Source organism: Thamnophis elegans, chromosome 12 (assembly GCF_009769535.1).
Source record: "Thamnophis elegans isolate rThaEle1 chromosome 12, rThaEle1.pri, whole genome shotgun sequence".
NCBI lineage: Eukaryota > Metazoa > Chordata > Lepidosauria > Squamata > Colubridae > Thamnophis > Thamnophis elegans.
Window position 1 is genome coordinate 18,915,935 of NC_045552.1, and position 24,852 is coordinate 18,940,786.

Below are 24,852 nucleotides of genomic sequence, written 5' to 3' on the forward strand. Positions count from 1 at the left end.
AAGCTGGGACACGTTAACGAGAGCTCACTCCGTTATGCTGCGCTAGGGATTCAAACCGCTGAACTGCCAACCTTTCTGATTGACAGGTTTGATCAGAAAGTCTTATTGCTGAGCCACCACGTCCTCACCATTCCTCCTAAGCCTGCCACAAAGTTGCAGATATGTATTCTTTACACGAAAGATATGCTAGATGCTTTTTTCTGAACTTTAATAATCAGTTTTTGGTGCTACTAAACCACAATTGTTTCAGCACAACTTACTTTTGCTAACTGCATGCTACACACATCAGATGCTTGCAATCAGCTCAGGTGGTATCTTCCCAGAAAGAGCTGGGGCTGGACAAATGCTTCATTGTCACAAGAATAGGTCTCTTAATCACTAAAGTTGCTTGCCACCATGGATCCATAAAATTTGACAAATTGGGATAATCATTAGGGCTATTGATTTGGGGCTGACGGCTGCCATGTGGGCATCATCTGAGTTTTTACAGAACAGATGCGGTAATACTCAGTTGAGGGTGACTCTTCAGAATCTGTAAAGGCTAAGAATACCAGAGCGAGCATTTTGCCATTGTTCCCAAGCTGCAAAAAAGCAGCAAGTTGGCATCTGGTTTTCGAGACCTGGTGCCGATCGCCCTATGATTAAAAATAATGATATTGGGTTTTCAACCAGGATTTTTAGAAAGTATTCGGTGTGATGCTATTTGGGCCATAAACACACCAAAATATTCCCATTGGACAATGCCCTCATTAATAATTGTTGTTGTTGTTAGTTGTGAAGTCGTGTCCGACCCATTGCAACCCCATGGACAATGTTCCTCCAAGCCCTCCTGTCCTCTATCATCCCCCGGAGTCCATTTAAGCTCACATCGACTGCTTCCATGACTCTATCCGGCCACCTCCTTCTCTGTCGTCCCCTTCTTCTTTTGCCCTCCATCATTCCCAGCATGAGGCTCTTCTCCAGGGAGTCCTTCCTTCTCATTAGGTGGCCAAAGTCTTTGAGTTTCCTCTTCAGGATCTGGCCTTCTAAAGAGCAGTCAGGGTTGATCTCCTCTAGGACTGACCGGTTTGATCCCCTTGCAGTCCAAGGGACTCGCAGGAGTCTTCTCCAGCACCATAGTTCAAAGGCCTCCATTCTTAGATGCGCAGCCTTTCTTATGGTCCAGCTTTCACAACCATACATTGCAACTGGGAAAACCAGTTACAAAATATGGCTTTAATTAATACGGTATGCTCAGTATACATTAATACAGTATGCTCAGCCAAAATTTGCTTAACCGTGGTGTACTTAACTGTAGTATCTTAATTGATTGAATTTGCATAACAAGCCAAGCCCACTATGAGTTAGGGTTTGGGTTTTGCATGTTGTACTCAGATGTGTTTCTCTTCCTCCCCATTTCTCTGCTTGAACAATAGACTCATTCTCCAAGTGTTTATCTGTACTGTAACCAAAGCAGCATTGTGTGCGTACAAGAGGAAGGTTGTAGTAAGCCAATTTCACCATAGTCCAACTGAGTTTTCCACCTACACTTAGTTTGGGTGGGTGAACTGAATAACATGTACCATGAACAAGGGAACTCTTTTTGGCAACTTCTTGCACAACTGTGAAGTTCAACAGCAGCTGACATTTTATATTTACTTACTACTTCCTCCTCTCTGGGAGTATGATGCTGATTGGTCCTTAAGGAGGGCAGGATGCATTGAGGTTCTCTTGAGAGATGCTGCCAAATATTTATTTCTTGTCCCTTTTGCATTATTTTCACTAAAAGGCAATCTCTCACATTGCTTCGTATTTTGATGCTAGAGAAATGTTGTGGAAAGTCTCTTTCCTGGAAAAAAAACTGGCCACTGAACTGTGGGACACGGGGGACAATTTTTACAGCACAAAATAGTGCAATGACTTAGCCTCACATTACAAATGATTACAAAAAGCCCAAACGCTAAAATCCTATTTTAGATACATATAGGAGGTAGTTGTGCCAAACACTTCCTTGCACTTCTGCCATTCTTCCGGTACATTTGGATTTTATTTTTTAAAAGAAAGATAATATTGCTCAAGTATAACAACGAAAGCAATCGAGTTGCTAAGAGTTAGAAAACAGATTTCCAAATGAAGGAATAGAGTAGCCTCCAACTTCTGCATCCATCCAGACCATTTTAAAAAAACACCACAGAACCACTGGGATGGAGGTTTTTAAGCAATATTTAATGGCATCTTAACAAAAACATGGCTGTTTATACATTTTGCTTTCAGAAATTGAAAAGAAAAGAAAATGCACTTGGTCCAAGTTTGCAAAAAGCCAGTTCCCAAAAAAAAGGGGGGGGAGCAGGAAACAGCTGAGGCTAAAAGAGAGTGGAAATTGCCTTTCCCCCCTTGGGGAGCAGGAGGGATGTTTTTTTTTCCCATTGCCAGGTGGGACACAAGGAAAAAAAGCACTAATGGACTAGGAGAAATGCTCTTGGCCCCTCCTCTGGAGAACCACTTTAAGAATGGCTGGGCTACCTCACCCTGTTTTAAGACAGACACATACACACTCCCCCCCCCCACTAACAGCTGGCAGAGAAGGCAACGGGAGCACAAAACCATGTGCAGCACATTTTGCATTGCTAGACAAGAATCGTCCCAGCAAGAGCAGATGTCTGCTGCTCTCTTTCCTGGGTTAAAATGAAAAAGGAACTAGAGGAATTGACATTTGCACATTGAAGGACATATGGTGATAAGAAGGGAAGAAGCAACCAGCTCTTCCCTTTTAATACTAAGGGCAGTTTGAGCTTGAGAAAGAAAAGGGGGACGGGAGGGAAAGGTAGGGGAAAGCTCTGCTTCCCAAGGTCCTTAATTAGAAGCTTAGCATCAGTCTACCCCCATAGGCACAGGAGAGGGGCCCAGCTGCATTCGAAGGAACAAATGAGCCAAATGAGCCGGTCTTTGGAGACCATAGTGAAAGAGGGAATGCAATTCAGAGGCAGTTGGAGAAGAGGTTGGTCACGCAGAGCTGACAATCACTTAGGAGGTGATCCATCTGGAATGCAGAATTTCCAAGTCCTGGATGGTTTTCATGTGGGGAGGAAGGTTTTCACGTGGGGCAGGGAAGAAGCCAGCTCAGGCTAACTTCAGGAATTGCTGCAGGGTGTTCTGTTCCACTGCTTCCACAAACAGTTCGTAGTCCTGTCAGGTGGGAGAAAAGTGTACTAAAAAACATAGGGATATGTGCAGTGAAAGGCTAAGAATTCCTTAGCATCAAACCAAAACAGCCTCTGGAGCCAAACAGAACAGCTTTCATTACAGAAGGTTCAAAGGCCTGTTTCTTGTGCATCAAAACTGATTATATAGCCCTCTTCTTTGTAATCCTCTCTAGATACTTATCTTCACTTAACAACTGAGAGGTTAATCACATCAAAAGTAAGGTTTGAGGTAATACAATTATACTTACATTGCTTAAATGCAGTTGATACTATTGCTTCCATGTATTTTGTCCCCTTCTATCAGAGGGAAAACAATAATTTGGTGGAAACATCTGCAGAATCCCTGGGAGATACACCTAAAGCCTTGAACTAAATGACTCCCTAATGCTTTTGCTCAGACACCAGCCTAAGGGTGTATCCAGTCACAATTACTGTGAAAGCCACAAATACCTTATATATCCTCTGCTGTCTTCCTTTCCTAGCTAGTCTGTCTGATACAAACTGAGTCACTCCCCACTATGAGCCTTTACTCAGGATTTAGTTAATAGAATAGAATGGAAAATAGAATAGAATAGAAAATGGAATGGAAAATAGAATAGAACGGAAAAGAGAATACAGAATAGAATAGAATAGAAAATGGAATGGAAAATAGATTAGAGAATAGAATAGAATTGAGAATGGGATTGAATGGAAAACAGAATAGACAATAGAATAGGGAATATAATATAGAATAGAATATAGAATAAAATTTAGAATTTAGAATAGAACAGAATTCTTTGTTGGCCAAGTGTGATTGAACACTGCAACTTTCAGCATTAATACAGTCCATACATGCTAGACAATGTCTGAAAAATCCTTTTTTTCACAGAACAAGGCTAACAATCACCCTGGCATGATGACATTTTCACAGTAAATGCCTTTAACCTGCAGTATTTTCCTTGTCAGTCTCAGTATGAAGGCACACAATCAGAGATTTTTTTTACAGATACTTTCAGGTAGAGGGAAAAGGAGAGCATCCTTATGCCCACAGGGCTGCTCCTTCTGCAAATGACCCTCTGACTTTGTCAGCAAATGGCTCGGGAACATAATTTAGGCTGGAGTCAATATTCATTTTCCTCTCAAAGAGATGCATCACCATGGTCTATTAATATTTCCTCCTGCTGTCAGCAAACCAAATAACTCTTCCTCACCCTAACATTAATGATTCATTTTATAGTCTGAGACATTTTGTAATAAGCACCCAAAAGAGAATGGAAATATATAGAAAGAGATGGGATTTTCCCTCCCCGTCCTAGCAAGATTCCGTGTCTAGTTTCATGCCAAGCCCAGCAAGATTACAGCTTTCCTTTAACTTACTCAAGGGACGTTCATTGTAACAGGTGCTATTAAAAATGTTTGGCAATAGCAAGAGTTGTCCTTTACTTCCTATTTGAAAAAGGACAAAAATTCATTTAAACATTTGCTGGAGGAATTTGAATTTCCAGATGCAGAATGTTGATGAACTACAACTCCTAGCAACCCCACCCAGCATGGCCAATATCAAGGGATGCTGGGAGTTGTAACTTGGCAATATTTGGGAGGAGAGAAACTTCCTTTCACCATTCTAAACCATACAAAATGACACAAGCAAGCATGCCACCACAGTCATTTTGCACACAAGGAATTGTTACTCTGAGCTACTTCAGACATGGCCCTTGACATGCAGGCCATTCATTCATTTAGCATTAACATCAAAATCTTGGCCTAGTCACAAAATGAGGCTACCAGAGCCAAAATTCCATCCTGTGATTGTAGAGTAACCTCTTATGTAAAACTACAAATTAATTATTAAAAGCCAGAATTTCCAGCTGGCCTAGCCAAGCTGGCCTGATAGGGAATTCTGGTTAACACAAGGCCAGCATTCATTGGAGAGCACAGAGAGAAGGGCAACATTCATTCTCATTTGAAAGGGGCAAACAGAACTGAACAAAGTCCAGGTTGAAAGCAAAAGAAACCATGAAGCCCAGAGACGAACAATTAACCTAAAACAATTGTGAGAGACACCAGATGGCAGCACTTAGCCAACCTTGAAAGGGAAAAAAAATTGATCAAGGAGGGATGGGCATAATATTTACCAGGAAATTCAAGATCGCAGCTCAGACTGGGGAGTTAAAAACGAAACACACCCTGGAAAAAGTCAGTGGCACTGGCAAGCCTCCCTCATCTGTATTGTAGCCAAATCCACAGATACTCCCATGCCAGGAGATTGACTCAAGGACATATTTACCATGATCATGATTCGTTCTTCATCTACCTCCCAACATTTTTATGCTCTTGCTAAAGGCGAAGGAGCTATAAATCCTTGGCTTTACATCTATCAGTACATTTACTTTAAGAAACCAGTCGATTCATTTTGTTGTGGACATAGTGGGCACCTCTACTATTTGTATTTTTATTTATTTTTGCCTTCAAGTCAGTTTTGATTCCTGGCAACTGCATGGATAAGTCTGCAATTTTGTTGGCATTAACCTATTAGGATGCATTCAAGTGGCTCGTTCTTAATGAGATGCAAAACATTTAACGTTGCTACTGCTGTCCCAAGAAAAATTCTCCCAAACAGTAATGTACAATTGAGCACCTACAACCTACAGCCAGGGATCACACTCACCCCGCAGTAGTGGTCCCCATTGAAAATCTGGGGAGGAATGGCTTTGGGGTTGCCTGATTTGGTCCTCATTTCTTCCCGAAGGGCATTGTCTTGGGAGATATCCACCATGTTGTACTTGATGTTCTTTCCATCCAAGATCCTGGTCACTTCGCTCTGCTGGGATTTGATCTGTGGGGCGGGCATATCAAGGGGGGGGGGGGGGAAAGAAAGAAGAGGAAGAGAAAAGGGGAAGAGGGTGAATCACCCTGCAGGAGGCAACTGAGATACTAAGAGCCAGAGTCATACTTCCAGTGAATGAATCCAATCTAGCTATACAGGCAGTATTGATCTCCACTAGTGATCAAGGAGATGACAGCCCCCCAATAGGAGCAAGGATGGCTCCACTGCTGGGGATGGGAAAGGAAGGAAGGAGGGGAGGAAGGAAGGCTCCATGTCTCCGGGTGGGGGAAGAGCCTTTGGTAAAGGAAGACCCTCCCTCCCCTTTGTCACAGGATTGGATTTCTTCCCGTTCAGGTTTTCCTCAAATCGCTCAAGGGTCTCCACGGGAGTGGGCGGGAATTTGGAAGCGAATTAAGGAGTGGCTCCCCTTACATTGAAGGGATCCACCCTCGCGGGGAGCCTAAAGGGAAGAGAAGCCCACCTAAAAGCTAAGAGGAAAGAGTCATTGCCCGCCCTCCAGATGTTCCGGCTGGAGGAAGCAGAGGCGAGCACATCTGGAAGAGCTGGCTGTGGGGGGGGAGGAAAGTGCGGAGAGAGCAGGACCGTTTGGGGTGGAGGGCGCGCAGGCAGCCGTCCCAGGAGAAGGGGAGGAAGACCCCACCCCCGTAGGCAAAGCATACTGCAAAGGGGCGGCACCGACGGGCGCTTGTGGGTGGTCTGCGCTGGGCTTACCTCCCGAGAACCGGTCACCGAAGTGCTGTAGATGGTGAGACAGGCCATGGCTGCTGGTTGCTTCCAGCCGCTCCCTCTCGCTGGGTTGCCCGGTGGTGGGTGGGTGAGTGGATGGATGGATGGGTTGGGAAGGAAGCGAAAGGGTAGGCAGGGCTCCCTCGCCTCCCCAACCCTAGTCAGCACGTGACCGCAGCCAGACCAATGGGCTGAGCGGCCGCGAGCATGCGGAACAGGCGGACAAGGCAGGCTTCGCTCAGCTGCGGCCAGAAGGGGTTGCTGGAGGGGGTCGCAAAAGATTCGGAGCCAGCCCGCTTCCCCTCCTCTTCTCTTCCGGAGCTGCAGCCGCGGGTCTCCTTGCAGATCTCCCGGAGTCTCCCGCCCAGAACGCAGCTGGGGTGGCTGCCAAGGAAAGGAAGGGGGCGTCTGCTGTGCGGGCGTGGAAGGTCTCTGACTCATCAACTGGCAGCGCTTCTTGATGTATTTGTGTGTGCACAAATCGTGGTGGATAGAGAATAATTGCTCCACTGATCAACTTAAGTCTCCGTTTCACACATTTTGCCTTTTTTTAAACGAATCCCCGTCCTCCTTAATTTCAGCTCGTTTTATTACCAAAGATGGAAAATGGCAGCTATAAAAATAGGTGGGATCTTTTTTTACTTCTGCTTTAGGCAACTGCTATACTTTTACCCTTAGTTATTTTAATAACTTTGTTAAAAAAATTGAATCTGAATGGATATGCAGCAATTTTATTGCTATACTGTTTGCATCAATGAAAAATGAAAATGCTTTTTCTAAATTTCTCATTTAAGAGTCAGAGATTAGGTCCAAAAAATCAGGGCTGGAATTCAAAACATTCCATATACTTTGATTAAAAGCAATTAGGTCAACTCTACCAAAACCGGTTTTTCCCCCATGTTTTAAAAATAATTTAATTTATTCTGAAAGAAATATGTTAAAACAATGAACAGTTGCAGCTTTTCCATAAAGGAGATATCCCTACTTTGAAAATGAAATGTGGAAATTGTGCAGTAAACTACAATCTTACAGTGAAATTCAAAGCAATCCTTTTATTGATATACTTTATTTTAAAAAGTTGTACCCTTGTAATAAAATAACCAGTATATAAACATATTTTCCTTATGTGCAAACAATAAAATGTTATGCCCCTGAAATTTTTCCTATACCTGTACAAAAAGTTCAAGTCAAACTTTTTGCCAAAAGCTGACAATAAAGCAGCATCTGTTGCAATTTCAGATCATAGCTTTACAAACACTATAGCTCCTATTTTTTTCAATTGAACTTTTACTACAGGATAGTAAGTTGTTAAAATGTAGAATACTAACTATTATAACTCTATTGCATCTCAAGTGTACCAGAATTTGAGAAATAGCTATCTGCAAACCAACAAATGTCAAATAGTGTATGGACTGATAGAAGGGTTTGAAATAAGAACATAGAAAGATGCTTAAAATAAGGATTGAATCTATACAACAGTGTTTTTCAACCACTGTGCCGCGGCACACTAGTGTGCCGTGACATAGTGTAAGGTGTGCCGTGGGAAAAACACCTGCCTATAGTCAATATAGGCACAGAGTTAAATTTTTTTAACATTTTCTAATGGTGGTGTGCCTCGTGATTTTTTTCATGAAAAAAGTGTGCCTTTGCAGAAAAAGGTTGAAAAACACTGCTATACAAAATAAGACAGTCCTCCAGAGAATGGGCAAAGATAAGGAAATAGTGAATTTCATCCAAAAAAGAAAATTAGAATATCTATGACCCTGGGTTAATGATAAATATCCATCTTAATTATATGAAGAAACATTCAAGGGGTTGTCTACAGCCAACCTTCACAGGAGACGCCACTAAATGAAGTAATTTATCATAAGCAATCTATTTAACTACATTACATAAACATCCATATACTTAGTTAAATTCATCTACAGCTGGGATTGTAATCAAAAGAACTGTAATCAAAAGAATGGAGAATGCTTGATTTATAGTTCTCTCATTTGAGTAATTTCCACAGGTAAAACATTTGACATGTTGCAGGAACATACTCAGCTTTCTTTTCAAGGTCAATTTTCAATTTTAAGAGCAAGTGTAGACCATTTACATGCCTTCATCATCGATCATGCTACCTACAGTTGACAGGAATTCATCAACATCAGTAGCCACCACCAGCCATGCTTGTCCTAATGGAAGGTCTTTTTGTAAAGTGCTGGCACAGCATTAAAGACTTCTCCAATATTACAACCTTGTGGAGGAATGAGCATTCATCTGTTCAGTCATAAGGACTAACAAATTATCACCTTCTTGTTTCACAGAAGGGCTAGTTTTAAAACCAACCTGTAATTCTTTCTATTACAGTGTGTAAACCTAATTGCCCACATTGCAACAATATGAAAATTCAGTTTCTCTTTTTCCAAAGGTTTATTTCTAGGAGAATTAAGGCATTTCAACACTTGAATCCATACATTCTAGAATGTCAAGTTAATGCTTGCATAGAGAACAGTGATATGAAAATAGTTTAAAAAGTGCATCTGCATTGAAAACCTAAGAATCCAGGGCAACAGACTGACATTGAAAGTGTCTATGCCATTAGCAGTGGTCATAAGAAACCTGGGGAACTAGCACAGGCTTTGGAGATCTAACATTTAAGGAGAAATGCTACAACTTCATCATATTAGTTCTAGTTTCTGGAAGGAATTGGAAAAAACCTGAGAGTACAAGATTATCTTACAAATTTCAAAAACCTGTTAAAAACAGATCTTTCTTCTGTTCAGACTTGCTTTACCACAGCTGATTCAGTTTTTCCTACATAGGGACTACCATTTTATATTCAATCCTAACTCATCAAAGCTTTCGCAACCTCGCAGCTATTCCATTACAAAGAGTGAGTGTCTCCATGATTGCAGTGTCTGAAAAAATGCTTATGCCATAAATTACAGAAATAAATGCTGGCAGACATTTTCCTGACTGCAGCTGCTAACAGGAACCAGATCCAGAATTGCAGGATACAAAAAAATATATATTTTGGCCACGCCTTTACAGGCTCATTGTCCTTAGAGAGCTTTCCTGTCAAGAGAAAATCTGATTTCCAGCTGTGGGAAGCATCTTCACCAGAACAGGTTATAAAGACCTTTTGAAAACTCACCCTGCACAGTACAAACCTACTTCACATCTTCCACTTATTTGGCCTTCACTGAGTAATGCAGTTATCACCCATATCTTGAGCATATCTGTCCGAAATAGCAGTCCTCAAATCTTCAATCTCTTTGTGCAACTGTTTTACATCCTCCACTTTCTTTGCTAGCGTGTCTGGTTTCAGCAAGTCTTTTTCTTGTTGAACAGAATAATGTACAGCTGTGAAATCAGATGAAGGCTCTCAGGTTAATTAGTCATTTTCCAGTGAAAAGTCAGCATTGGGGATTGGCATCCCTATAGCAGCTATAAAATTGGGGTCCCCCCCAATTTAAAAAAAAAGAATGCAGTTTTTAAAACTCTTATTAATGATCATGGGGACCACTTCCAAGCAGTTTGGAATTAGATGGATAGTGCAAAATACCACAAATGTAACCATTAACACCACAATCTTGAAACTCTACACAAGAAAACTCTAGGGAGCTCCACAAGAAGCAATCATGCTTAAATAAAGTGGAGGGAAGAGTTAAAAGATTTTCTCAGCACAAAATAGTGTTGTCCCCTAACTTCCATAAGGTACTATTAAAGAACATCAATTGGCAAGGTAGGACATAAGGGTGCCTACACGGAGGGCAAGAACAGCAAGTGAAAAAATGTACATGTCGACATAATCATGCAAGTGCTGTGACGTAAGAGATTTGAGTCAGATTATCAGGACCCAAGGAAGGAATGGGAGGATCTCCATGAGGGTGTCCCTGGGTAGGTGCTGTCATGGTTTGCTGTGGACACCATGCTAAGAAAGCTACGAGGGTATTACAATCCCAAAGGATTACAAACAAAGGGACCATAATCTATCACTACAGACAACAGGCTCCTATGACTTACTGTGAATGCCTAACAGCAACGACAAATTGGGATCTTTTCCTTGAGCCCGCTGAGTAACCACACTGTAGACAGAGTGCAAGTCCTGTAGGCAGCTGGCTAGTTCACTATGCAGCTCTTGAGTCAGGCTGGCTGTTTCACTTGACTGCAGCTGGCCCAGCTCTATCTGCCGGTGATGCTCCTGGAAGGTCAGGTTTTTTTCCATCAATTCTTGGTTCTGAGAAGACAGCTAAAAATAAGATGTAAAAAATCAGGGCTTTCAAAAACAATTCCTGATTCTTCACTAGTCATGATTCCACAGCTCTGGATTTTACAAACATGTTTGGGAACTTGGACATCAGAAAGTACATCTGCAGCTTTGCCTTTATTTCTGAGATCATTCTTAGCATAGTATAGGCCAGGGGTGTCAAACTTGCATTGTCACATTCCCCCTTCGTTAAACCAGGCATGGGAGCGTGGTCAGCGTGTGATGCATCCGGCCTGTGAGTTTGACAGCCCTGGTACACAGTTGGGAGACTGAAAAATTATATTTGAGGACCGGGATATTTGGCTTTTACAAGGAAGGAAAAAGACAAAGTTTAGATTATTGCATTTGTGCTACCAGGGAAAAATGGTCTTACAAAGGAAAGTGGAAATTATTGAAAGTCTTCTGACAGGAGTCATGCCAATCAATACATTTGTTCTTCACAGAACAGAACTTCCAATTTGGAGACAGTTGTAATTTCTCCTCTTCTCCACACTCCAAGAAGTAAATGCAATCTCTCTTTGATTAAGAGAACGGTAATGGGTCAAAATACAGAAAAAAATAAAATTCCTCTAATAGGAAAGACAAACAACATACAATAATATTCCTTAGATACATTTCAGGGAAGTAGGAATCGGTATAAATTGTCCTTGCTTACAAAATATTGGAGAATGAAGGAGTTACAGGTGCTTTGCATATATTCTATGGAACTTTTTGATTGATTTGTGTTTCATTGATTCAGACATTTTCGGCACCAGACAGAAGTTTGCAGTACAATAATGCCAAAGATAAATAACATAATGAGCTGGTCAAAAGACTTGAATCATGGGACTACAAGCACTCTCCAGGTCTCATGTAATCCCTCTAAACTGTATTTGTTTTTATTTTGAAGTGATAGAAAGGGGATTTATTTAACACATATAGAGAAATAACATTCTTGTTACTTAAGTCTGTTTTAATTAAATTTAAATCAAATGGAGTTTTTCCTCATTTTACCTTCTTTTCAAAGTATGGTCCCTAATATTCTACTAAAAGTCAAACTGCAGGCATTAATTTAAAAAAAGATTATGCACTTCTGAACTAATTAAGAGGGAAGGTTCAAGTCAGGCTATAGATTTGAACTGGGAAAAATTGGATGGATAAGGATACCCTAGGCAAAAAGAGAAACTGCAGTAGTAAACTAGTGCGAAGAATCAGAATTGTTAAAACTACCAACGCTTTTTAAAAAAGAAGCTATACCTCTTTCACTGCTCTGCATAGCTGCTGCATTGCATTTTCCTGCTTCAAGGCTTCTGCTCTCAGAGCTTGGGCTGTACCATCATCCTGGGCAATCTGTTCCTCCAGATCCTGGGAGTCAAAGACAAATTGAGATGATGTCACTGGTGAAGTGTTGCTTCAACAAGAAGTTTGCCTTTAATGCTTCAATCAAAAGCTTACCTTTATTTGTGAAGACAAGTGATCCAATTTCTTCTTCTGATTTTCCACAATCTAAATTTAAAGAATCAAAATGATCAAATGTTCCTATACATCTTCCAGCATTATATGCCTGCTGCTGAATAAATGTGCTCACAAGCATTTGTATCCTTGCACATGATCTAATCTAAAGGATTTGAAAAGTTTTAAGCCTGGGGATAATCCCACCTACTCAAATTGCTAATTAGCATAATTTATGGGTTCTTTCAGAGAAGCTATTTTATTGCAAATCTGACCTCTCCCATACAATGCAGCCTTAGTTTAAAACCATATTTGAAGGAAAAGCTAAAGTGCCAAACATCTGTGTTCATCATAAAAAGGTATAATCAATATTTATGCAAAGAGAAAGAAAATTAACAACCACATCAAATCTATATAATGCCTAGCTTTTCATGTTATTTTCTTTAAAATATCACATCTTCAATAAATGTATATCACATGTGAATGCATGCATATGTAACATCCACTAGAAGCTACACTAAAATAGTGTTTTACTTTAAAATAAATTGTTTTAAAATTATATATTCTATGTAATTAATCCTTTGTGTGCAAATAGTAACAAAAAGTTGCACAGATATATAGCAAGGAAAGGCACTGGTGCACTAAGGAAGGGAGAACAAAACTGAGTAAAGATGAAGAGATAAAGAGAAGACATCACCACCAAGAAACAGATGAAAGGATTTTTAAAAGGCTTAAAATAAACTAGGCAAACATCCCACTCAAGACACTGTTTCTTCAAAGACAATGTGGGAAGATTCCTATATTTGTAACTGTAGACTACAGAATTAACCCAGGTATGCTTATTTTAAGTGAATGTGACTGTCAATTTTGATTTTTTGTGATATAAAACTTTGATTGGGTTTATAATCTTGACCAAGTACATCCCAGCCTGATCAATGAGATATTGATACGGGATCCTAATGCAAGAATATTGATCTATACAAATGATCATAAGATCATAAAGGAAGAGGATGCTGATCTTCTAATCAATACAGAATAGACACCCCCATAAGAGCTCCAATCTCAGCTGTGGGGTTACCTTCCTGAGAAGATCAGATTCTTTTTGCAGAGCCTCTTTTTCTTCTTTCTCTCTCTCTATCTCTTGGGCATAATCTTCTGGTACTGAAGGCTTCATTTGCTGCATTTTATCTTGTAAACTAAGAAACAGGAAGTTTTCATTAAATGAAATCAACTTTATGTAAGTTCACCCTTTGAAAGTGAGTCTCATAATTCTGCCTCTAAAACAAATTAAAAACATTGCTCCAGACATGCGCCAATTTAAAACAAAAACAAAACCCACCCAACTATTAAAGAGACTCTCTGGTCTCAATTTTGTATATGTTGAAGTTTCATGTCTGTGAGAAATTGAAAAGCTAAAACTGTCTACAAACAATGCCCTTCCATTCTCACAATCAAGTCTAAGCAACAAGGCAGGTTCTCTTACCAATGTTACCAAATTCCCATTGTATTCAAAGAAAAACATGATGGAAGCAGGCAAATAAAGATGCCATCAAAGCCTCTTCCAATTTGGTTGCCCCCACCTGACAAGCCAAATGCCCCGTGAGGCTGATTTTTGGAAGATGCTCAGAAGGAAGTGAGTCCTAAAATGTGTAATAAATAGAGTATCTCCAAAAATGGGCACCCAGTTGAGGGAAAAGCATGTATTGGAAGGAGATATAAACACAATCCCCTCCCAAAAGAATTATCCTTCCCCAAACAGCTCACATATTATAGTCCTCGACTTATGACCATAATAGAGTCCAACATTTTTGTTGTTAGATGAAACGTTTGTTAAGTGAATTTTGCCCCATTTTATGACTCTTCCCCATTGACTTTGCCTGTCAGGTGGTTATATGACCCCAGGACACTGCAACCATCACAAATAGGAGTCAGTTGCCAAGCGTCTGAATTTTGATCATATGACCACGGGGATGCTGCAATGGTCCTAAGTATGAAAAATGGTCATAAGTCACTTTTTTAGGGCAGTTGTAATTTGAACAGTTACTAAACCAACTGTTGTAAGTCAAGGACTACCTGTAATATCTTCCGTGACTACTACTCCCAGGATCTTTTCTGAGTTCAAAGCCCACACAATGTTCTTGTTTTTCCCCACTTCCCTGGTGTTACCTGCGCACTGTGGAAAGCAGTTCCATTTCTTTGTGTTTCTGCACTTCTAGCTGCAACTTCTTCTCTTGGCAGTCAGTGCGAACATCTCTTAGCTCCCTTTCAAGAGTAGTCACTGTTTCTTGTAAAGTGCTAACTGTCTGCTGAGACTGCTTTAACTAAAAGGTTGGGGGTGGGGTGGGGTGGGGTGGGGTGGAGAGAGAACAAACACATACATTAGACTTAAGAGGAATTCATTCTAGCAATTGGGACTATTCACAAAGCTAACACATTTGTTCAAGCTTGCACACCTACTCTTCAAAGCCAGCTACATTCAGAAGATGCCCTCCTACCTGTTGACTTTGTTTTCGATGATCCTCTAATACTGGGAGGTCAGCAACATAGCGCTCCAGAGTCTCAATTCTCTGCTGCTTCCCATGGTTTTGATCCAATTCTTTTTGGCATTTCTTTTTCAGGTATTCAATGTGCTTGTCTCTGGACTTGACCTGCAGGATAGAATATCAGGGGTAGGTAGCAGCACTTTATACTATTGATTTCAAATGCAAAAATGCCCATGACCTAAAAATAGACCATTATGTAGAACAAAAAGAAGTGATTCTGGGGCATAGCCTATGTTTTAAAAAAACATACTTTCCAGAAACAGTTATGGAACCCACTCTACATTTTACATTAAATAAAGAGCAGGGATTTAGCTTTCTGATGAAACCCTGAAGCATTGTAATAATACTCTAGTCTAACTTTAGTGCAATCATTTTGGGAAAATGTTAATGCTTTACCTTTTGCTCCTTTCTTTTATTAACTCCTAAAAATATCATTTCCCATAGCACTTCTCTATTATACAATAGGGCCGTGATGGCAAACCTATGGCACATCTGCCACTAGTGGCATCCGGAGCCCTCTCTGAAAGCATGCAAGCCGTCGCCCAGCTTAGCTCCACCACACATACATGCGTGCCTCTCACCGGCCAGTTGAATTTTGGGTCTCTGCAACACATGTGGGAGACATGCCCGCATTCGCAGTGTGTGTTTGTCACGCGCACATGTGCAGGGGCGGTCGCGCGTTTATTCATGGGGCGTGCGGCACAATCCCTCCCTCCCCACACCCTGTTTTTGGTCCTGGGAGGCTTCAGGGTTTCAGCGATTTTGGCACACAAGGAGAAAAAGGTTAGGCATCACTGCAGCAGGGTATGAAATGTATCAAAGCTTGAAGTGTGAATATTAGAATAATGAAATATTACAACAGAAGATTGCATTCCCATATAAAGAAGCAGACATTGGGACATCTGTTGGGGCTTCATCCAAAAAAGCCTACCCTTTCTTCTTGTTTCTTCAATTCTACTGTATGCTTCTGTATGGTCTCTTTGTGAATCTCTTGGATCCGTTTAATACCAGCTTCTGAAGCAGCCAGTTTCCTTTCCAATTCAATTTTTTCCTTATTGAGTGAGTCTGTTTTTTCAGTAAACTGAGCCCGTAAAAATATATTCTCCCGCTGTAACTCCTGCAAAAGATATTAAATAAAATAGTAATAGCCAGAACATCTCCTAAAATGGATACTCATCATCATATTCATTGAAGAATTGCTCAAATTGAATGTGAGCTCAGTAAATACTGGGGACAAGAAGAGAAACACATCAATATTTGAAGGACAAAAAGAATATCTGATTTTCTTCAGTGTGCTCACCAGAGAATCAAGCAGGCCCCAATGCTTAGAGAACAAAACACCTGCCTGCTAGTCTAGAGGTGAAGACGCCCACCTCATACTCAGGTGGCTAAGAGTTCAATCCTAGGCAGTGGCAGATGTTTCTCTATCAGGACACAAAGAAAAAATATATGCTGCATACTCTGTATAGGCATTAGAAAAGGCATCCGGCCAATCAAAGCTCAGCTCCATTCAGTTGCCCTGACTGCACTCCAATAAAAAGGATTTTAAAGAAAAAATAATTGCAGAGATTAAAGATTCCTGAAGGAGCAGCTATAGAGCATGTCTCTTCTCCATTTAGGCCTTCTCTAATCCCGCAATGAATTTAAAATTCTTTTCCCAATAGCATATTTCAAGTGCCACCAGTTATAAGGGTTACCTGCATTCTGAAGAGATGCATATCCCCATAAGGAGCAGGATGGCCATAGAGGGCACTGTGGACTTGCATTTCACTTTCTTGTAGTTTCTGCTCCAGCTGGGAAATGTGCTGTCTCTGCCTATGAGAATAAACCCATGCAGTATATTAACACTGACAAAATTAAAAGTATAAAAGGGAACATTAGAGGCTTTCAGTAAAATGGTTAAATAACATTTATTTTTTCATGTTTGTAACTGAGCAGGAAATCAATACATGGACTCAGAGTGATGTATGGGGAAAAGCTAACTGAGAAAGAGTTATCCACCTCCATAATTCCTCTCATAAGTCAATAAAAGCCAATTAAATGCACTCAAGAGAAATCACAACTCCCCTAGAAGCAAAAGCTTTGTTATCCTAGTTAAAAGACAAGCTACATCTTAGTGTAACCAGAAGAAGCCATGCATGTCCTTTTTAATTAATAGAGAGGAAAGAAACCCTCTCTTTAAAAAGTGGTGTTCCTCCCCATTCTTCCTATGTTTTTGACACAGCAAACACCAAAACTTCTTAGTATTTGGGCAAAAATAGTCTTGAACAATTTAATTTCTTCCATGGAAATATAAAGCATAAGCTCAACCACTCATAAATAAGTTGTAGAGTATTCAGTGAAGTTTATGATGCCAAAGATTGTTTGCTTTTCTATCAATATGAAATACAATCTAAGCATTGTTACTTTCTGGTGAAAAAATATATAAGGTAAACTAATGTTTAATTCCTTACCTGTCGATGAGAATTTCTTTCTCCAGGAGCAAATTTTCATTTGTGCTGGCAATGCCAACCCACTGAGCTGGATCAAGTGTGTGAAGTGAAGTACTGTTCACCAAAGGATAGTAACAAGGTTTATTTTGAAGCTGGAATTATGACATTCAGAGACAAGGCATGAGATTCAGTTCTCAAAGAGAAAGTCAGTGTTAGATTTTTTGGGAGAGGGGAAGGAAGGAGGATTGTATTTAGATTCTTTTTTTGTTCTCTCATCCACATGTTAAAACATAGAAACTCTTATTTCAGTCTATATTCAAACACCATCAGGCATATATAATCTCTCTGACATAATTTCATATCATTGTGTGCCACTATAAAAGTACTAAACTATTACTTTATATATTTAGAAAATAATGCATATTTTATGGCAGGGCTCCTTAAAACAAGCTAATAAGCCACTCAGTTCAGTTCAGTTCAGAAAATAGAAGTCAACAGCCACAATATTTAACTCAACAAAGCCATCCTGAATTCATTTGAACTATATCTAATTTTCAAAAGTTTGGTTCTGGCTTATTAATGTTGCATTTTGGCTGACATAAATAATATCATTAATATGACTCTGGATTGATCACTGGATTTTACAGATCTTGGCTGAATTGGTCTATATATGAAGTTGGTGTAACATAATTATTGTACAATACTGGTAAAATAAATCTGCACCTAATTTGCAGTGATGGACTGTTGATATTAGTTTGCTAACATTTGACTTTTTTCAATCAAGGGACTGTCAAGCAATGTCATAATAGTTTTTTGAACTATTAATAACAATTTTAATTTCTTCTCCATTCCCCATTTTTCTTTAAATTATTATATTTATCGATTTTGAGATTGCATTTTTAAAATTTGGTAGTATATATTTGTATTTTTCTTTTATTGATTCGTGTTTAGTACAATTTTATTGTCCCTGCTTCATACTATATCTTTTATTTGTAACCTCTCCTTGAAAAGGTACAGTGCCACCACTTTTCAAAAGTCTAATAAAGCTAAATCTATAGCCCTCAAGTCCTTGTTTTCTTTCCTAAAGGTTTGATTCTGCAATAAAAGCACCCAGGGAATTATTTCTCCAGAGGTACAATACTAGAATATACTAGACTTTTAAATTAAGACACTTCTACAGATTTCCCATATTCAGCATTTGTTCCCTTTGAAAATTATATGCAACAACATTAGCTCTGGTCTACGTACTCCTCATGAGCCCTGGCAGAAAAGTTACAGGCAGAAAAACTACATATGCAGACATTCCCTATAGACAGAGGTTAAAATAACTTACATGCATCTGTTCCAGTTGCAGTTGAACACAATCTAGATGTTGTTTCCAAGCACTGTGTGCACAATTTTCATGTGGATGTATTGTACAAGGTTCCTGCTTTGATGTCTGAGATTGAGCAGCCAAGGGGGTGGAAAACATACTAGCAGCATTAAATCCCAAGGATACTTGCTTTCCACAGACTCTATTGGAATCTGTTGATGTTTTAGTATTCTGCAGTATTTTATTGTATTCTTTTTCTAGGCCAGCAGAAGTGCTATTTGAATTGCCTGGAGTGTACATCTGGAGTTGGGACCAAGGACCAAGAGAATGCCTATCTAGAAAAGCAGAATGGGTGACTTCAGCATTTAGGCTGATAGGTTTCTGAACACAGTCCACACCTGACTGACCAGAACTACGAAACAAGGAATGATTATAACCATTTTCTGCTGAAGTCTGATTCAGACAAAGAGAATTCTGGTTGATCACCTGGGATTGCCTCACAGTATCAGAGTCATAGCTGGACATCATTCCTCCTGTGTCACCCAGTGAATTTGGCATTGAGGAAGCCAAAGTGGTCTGAGGAGGGCTTGATTCACTTGCTAGACAAGATGATCTGTCCAATGTGGAGGGCATGACGTGAGCTGTAGGAATGGCCACTTGGGTTTTGATGGGTTGAAATGAAGAACCATAGCTGAGACTGCTGGATGCTAGAAAAGAAAAAACAATACTGGAATTAAAAACAAAACTTTATAGATTGGCGGATATTTCACTTACCCTGGCTTTTGTGTACACCAATTATCTAGAAAATTGCCCAGAATAATTAGTTTACAGTAATTATAATAATGATAGCTTTCTTAATGTATAGTGTTATGACTAATAATAAAATCTAGATAGGCAATCAGAGTAAGCATTTTTGATTAAATGAGACTTTGCAATCATGTAGCAATCTAGTTGCTCATAAAACACAAGTTAAAGTTTTGTCAAAACTTACCTAGGAATCAAGACCTCAGATCTTAATTATATTCCCATTCACTGAATTGAAATCCTCATTTGTTTCCAGATATATAAAGGAAGAGGCTGCTATTCCAAGGGAGCAGTTAACTAGTTACTGCTTTTAAATGCAGTAAAAGGTTCTATGGCTCTTCCGAAAACAAGTGTATGTTTTTGCTAATCACTATATGGGATAAGGAGAAGTTGAATGCTGAAAATACTGACGTGGAAATACCAGAGCGAACTAGATGGACATATGAAGTTATTCTTAGTAGCGCTCAGATTTCAATACAGGAAAAACAACAGCAGCTATGCTAAACTCTGCAAGGGGCATGGTGTTCTAACAGTGTTTCCCTCTCATGAGATTCACCATATAAATTTCAAATGTATATATAACACCAAATCAGATTATTAGGAATGCAAGTTGATTGTAAAGTTTAAAATCCATTTTAAAAATGTGAGAAAAATGGATTGATCAAAAATTTGTCCAAGAAGGCAGTGCAGAAAAGAAGCTTAGTGCTGTTTACATTTTAGTTACAGAAAGCCAGTTTGATTTAGTGGTTAAGATACTGGACTAGAAACATGGAAGTCTGACTTCTAATCCTGCCACAAAAGCCAAGTGGATGACATTGGGTCAGCGATTCCCTCTCAACCCCAAGAAGACGACACTGGCAAACCATTTCGGTTGGAGGGGGGGATATTGCCAAGAAAACTGTATCAATTCCAGGAGTCAATTCTAAATTTAAAGAAAAAACAAAGACAACAAGAGAGGAAATGCTAAATAAAATTACTCCAAGAAGAATATCCCTGGCAATAAGTAGTACTTGTTTCTTAATGTCTAATAGGACAAGTATTTGGAGAAGGGTATCCAAATATTAAAAGAACTGTCAGGCTAGCACATGCAGGAGACAATGCTTTAGAGTCTTGGTTGTACAAATGACATTAAACTGCCTTTCAGATCTCCATGCCTGAATATACAGAGACAGAATTATGAGGATGAATCTCTGAATGTGATCCACTTAACTGATCAGACTAATCTGTAGCAACCTGCACAAACTGTTGGGGCTATTCTCCAATTTATTGGTCCTCACTGAGTGTATTATTTGTCTGAATATTTTTACAATTTCATCTAATAAGGGAAGTAAAAAAATTAAAGGAACTCTAAGAATTAAGGGATTAAAATGTACATTTACCATCATTATTGCTTGATGAGGGGACTCCAACAAATGTTCCCCCAGAGGCCGCCATTCTTGATTTTTGATAAAAGCGTCTCTTTAGAACCACAAATTGATCTGGAATTTTCATATGGTACCTAGGGAGTTGAACGTAAGAGCAACAATATAACACTTGGATAAAAATAAAAAGGTAACAATCTTCCCCAGTCAAATTTCAATTCTGGTGACTGCTTTCATGAATTTCTGTTTGGATCAGTTCTTCAGAGCTATGATGCAATCAGACCCAACTGAATCAAAGCTCTCCGACTGGTCTGAAACCTTCCAAAATCTCATGTCATGTCCAGAAGACGCTTTGACCAGGCTGTTTTTATTCATATATAGAACTCAAGAAGTCTTCAGGAAGGCTATGTATCATCTGACTTTTGAATTAAATTCTGGGCTGCTACTCCACAACAAAGTTTGTAGATCATAAATCCTAGCTCATAATTTTATAATCATATCAACAAAGAATAGCAAAACAGCCAATATGCAATGCAGACCAAGAGCAAACATGAGCCAACATATTTGTTTAGTGTGCTATTTTTTAAAAATGAAGCTTATAAAGATCAAAAGATTTATTGTACCATTATCTCAGCTTTTTTCCTCTGAATGCAATTTACTCAGTATTACACCCTATGATAACACTTTTGGATTCTTTTCCTATTATTCAGCTAATTATATACCGACTTATGTCTCTCAACAAATGAACCTTTCGTGAATCTGACAACATAGATCTAATCCATGAAAGGAAGGAAGGAATAAATATTGCTTGTATATTATCTACATAATTGCCAGAATTTTTTCTTATCTTCCATTTGTTTGACTGTGCAATTGTGTCCAAACTTAGCTGGAATTAAATCCTATTGAATTTGAAAAAAAACATTTTATTATTATTATTAAATCTGTTTGCTGCCCATCTTGCTGTGAGGTGACTTTGGGTGGCTTATTGGTTGTATTCATACAACATATTGACCCAATTACTGAGTTCACGTTTGTACAATACAGTAAACTAGCATTTCTCATAATGTGGTCTGCAGATGCCTAGGGATCCCTAAGATCCTTTCAGGGTGCCTATGAAGTCAAAAAAATATTTTAACATTGCTTTAATTTCTAATAAAGTAACTGCTTAGAGATAGATATAAGCTACCTAAACAAAACTTTTTTGCTTATTTTTAAGAATGCAAATTGTTGTGAGGACCACTGGGCTAAACATCAAATAATCAAAGCATTTTTGTTGCCTGCAATCAAGTCAAACAAAAAATAATGAAGCTTAGCCCCTACAGTGTAATGTTAATTACAACATGCTGTGTGAACGTAACCTAGTGATGGCACAGAGTCCCGAAAAGGGAGTGTCTGTGCAGGAGCTGCCCAAGGAGCATGCGCACACCGGAAAAAGAACTTCCAGTTTCCGGCACGTGCATGCAACAATCAGCTGGCTGGCACCGGAAAACCAGCTGTTCCAGTTTCCGGCACTGCCACATGCACGAAGGCTTGCTGATAATTGTGCGCACATGTGCCAGAAACTCAGAAGAGAAACAGGCAGCGGCGCACATGCCAGGCGACATGGCTCCGCATACCACTTCGGGCACACGTGCCATAGGTTCACCATCATGGACCTAGCCACTGAATAATTCATGTTTCATAATAGATGCTTGTTATCTGGAGCATGTTCTATGGCCCCAGAAAAAGCTGTGTGGGGAGGGGACACCAGAGCAAAAGGATGATTGTGAGGAGAATAACTATAGGTATTTGGTTTGTGAAAGAAAAATAGTATACATACGTACGGCCATATTTTTAGCTCTTTTTATGGGTTTAATTTTGTTCTCCAGCCAGAATCTACTGGAATTGGATGGCCTATACTTTTAAACACAATAAAATAAATACAGGTAGTCCTCAACTTACAACCATTCATTTAGTGACCAAAGTTACAACAGCCCGGAAAAAAGTGACATGACCATTTTTCACACAACTGTTGCAGCATCCCCACGGTCACGTGGTCAAAATTTGAACATTTGGGAACTGGCATGTATTTATTTATGACAGTTGCAATGTCCCAGGGTAATGTAATCACTTTTTGCGACCTTCTGTCAAGCAAAGTCAATGGGGAAGCCAGATTCATTTAACAACTGCAGTGATCCACTGCAGTTATTAAATCCACAACCATGTGACAAACTTAACCAATGCAATGATTCGCTTAACAGCTGTGGCAAGAAAGGTTATAAAATGGGGCAAAGCTCACTTAACAACCGTCACCCTTAACCACAGAATTGTTGAGATCAATTGTGATCATAAGTGGAGGACTATACGTAAAGTATAGTCGTACATATGTGCTAGTCGTTCCCGACTCTAGAGGACAGTGCTCATCTCCATTTCTAAGCTGAAGAGACAGCGCTGTCCAAAGATGTCTACGTGGTCATGTGGCCGGCATGACTAAATACCAAGGCGCATGGAATGCTGTGACTTTCCCACCAAATGTGGTCCCTATTTTTCTACTTGCATTTTTACATGCTTTTGAACTGCTAGGTTGGCAGAAGCTGGGACAAGTAATGGGAGCTCACTCCATTACGAGGCACTAGGGATTCGAACCGCTGAACTGCGGACCTTTCTGATCGACAAGCTCAGCATCTTAGTCACTGAGCCACCGCATCCCATGTGGAGGATTACACCTGTAAATTAATCATTCATGTCACCATTATATACCAAGAATATCATTCCAACAAGCAAAGTTGGGGGGGGCGCGTGTGTGTGTGTGGAGGTTGGGTGCTTCCCCCATGCAACAAGACCCCCTTCTAGCGCCAGCTCTGCGCATGCTCCAAACTAAGCCGCTTTCCCCAACGTGGAGCCTTTTTGACCTATCAATTCCCGTTATCCCCAGCCTGAAAGTCGAGGCTAGGAAAGATGGACATCGTAGTTGGCGCTGCCTCGAGCGCTCCAATTGGGATAAAGCTGGGGTGGGGGTGGGGGGCAAAGTACACAATTTCACTTTCCGCCCCGCCCCCGCCCCCCCAAGAAAAAAGCAGGGATGTCAATTCCAGAGGTTGAAGCACTGAGGGGAGAAAAACGAGAAACTCTTCAGGGCTCTTTTAAACTTTTTTAAATCAAAAGGAGAAAGTAAATTTTCGATTATTACCTCCGACCCTCGGGCCTCCACTTAAAAGACAACTTTAAATGGAGATTAACGACCACCGCCGGCGGAAAACGGCGCCTCAGAGAGACCGCGGCGCTAACCCTGGCCGGACCCGCGGCTACTGCGCGTGCGCAGCAACCGTTGCCAGCAGGAGGTTACGACATCCCAGGCGCGCGGGTTCCATGAAGAACTCGCGGCGTCCAGCCCGCTGTCTCTCTCTATTGGTCTTTCTTCTCCGATTAGAACAGTCTGTGGTTGTCCAATAGAAACTCTGTTTGGGCAAGAAGCTCCGCCCCTCGCCCCAATTTAAAATCGAGAGCGGGACAAAATTGTCCCCTGCCGCTGGCCGTAGGAAGACTTTAAATCATGTAAGAATGGATCTAAGTTGATTATATGATGATGATGATGATCTCTTAGGGGCGGCGTGACCGGGAACCTGTTGCTTGTGGAAACTGGTCCCTCTTCTGTCAGCGTTCTCATTTTTTTGCTAGACAAAAGGCAGAACAGCTAAATCTTATTTTTTAATTATAGAAGGCTCAGATGCCCAAGAGGGTTGAGAGGGGCAAACATAAGAGAGGGTTTTTGGGGATGGGAGGAGATCTACAAGATGAGTGATTCCATGAATCTGAATTATTAGATCTTTATCCTGTCTTTTTACATATTTATATGAATGCACATACCTGTATACAGTATATACATAGACCTATATCTATATATATATATAAAAGCCAAGTGCCACGCACTCATCACGAAATCTCCAGAAACTTAAAGCCTACAAACTTTAAATTTGGTGTGTATGTTCCCCTTTGCTTC

General features: G+C 40.1%; 2 protein-coding genes across 5 annotated transcripts; both read right to left on the reverse strand.

Annotated features, from left to right (window-relative positions):
- Window positions 1–2,184: 2,184 nt before the first annotated feature.
- On the reverse strand, window positions 2,185–7,044 carry SH3BGRL3 (SH3 domain binding glutamate rich protein like 3). The gene is made up of 3 exons (XM_032227630.1): window positions 6,721–7,044; window positions 5,830–5,997; window positions 2,185–3,165 (listed from the first exon to the last, which is right to left on the reverse strand). Exons 1-3 carry the CDS (start codon window positions 6,766–6,768, stop codon window positions 3,100–3,102), a joined length of 282 nt encoding a protein of 93 aa, XP_032083521.1. The 5' UTR covers window positions 6,769–7,044; the 3' UTR covers window positions 2,185–3,099.
- A 1,998-nt stretch (window positions 7,045–9,042) lies between these two features.
- On the reverse strand, window positions 9,043–24,377 carry CEP85 (centrosomal protein 85). Of its 4 annotated transcripts, none has more exons than XM_032227627.1 (14): window positions 24,043–24,377; window positions 20,892–20,990; window positions 20,294–20,434; window positions 18,730–19,415; window positions 17,418–17,548; window positions 16,662–16,779; window positions 15,896–16,081; window positions 14,917–15,069; window positions 14,588–14,742; window positions 13,500–13,617; window positions 12,425–12,475; window positions 12,227–12,334; window positions 10,747–10,972; window positions 9,043–10,083 (listed from the first exon to the last, which is right to left on the reverse strand). In XM_032227627.1, the coding sequence occupies exons 2-14, from the start codon at window positions 20,944–20,946 to the stop codon at window positions 9,920–9,922; spliced, it is 2,292 nt and encodes a 763-aa protein (XP_032083518.1). In that variant the 5' UTR covers window positions 20,947–20,990; window positions 24,043–24,377; the 3' UTR covers window positions 9,043–9,919. The 4 variants fall into 4 exon arrangements, with proteins under 4 accessions (XP_032083518.1, XP_032083517.1, XP_032083520.1 ...); XM_032227626.1 differs by having other exon boundaries at window positions 20,892–21,010; XM_032227628.1 differs by lacking the exon at window positions 20,294–20,434 and having other exon boundaries at window positions 9,920–10,083; window positions 20,892–21,010; window positions 24,043–24,376.
- Between the last annotated feature and the right edge of the window lie 475 nt (window positions 24,378–24,852).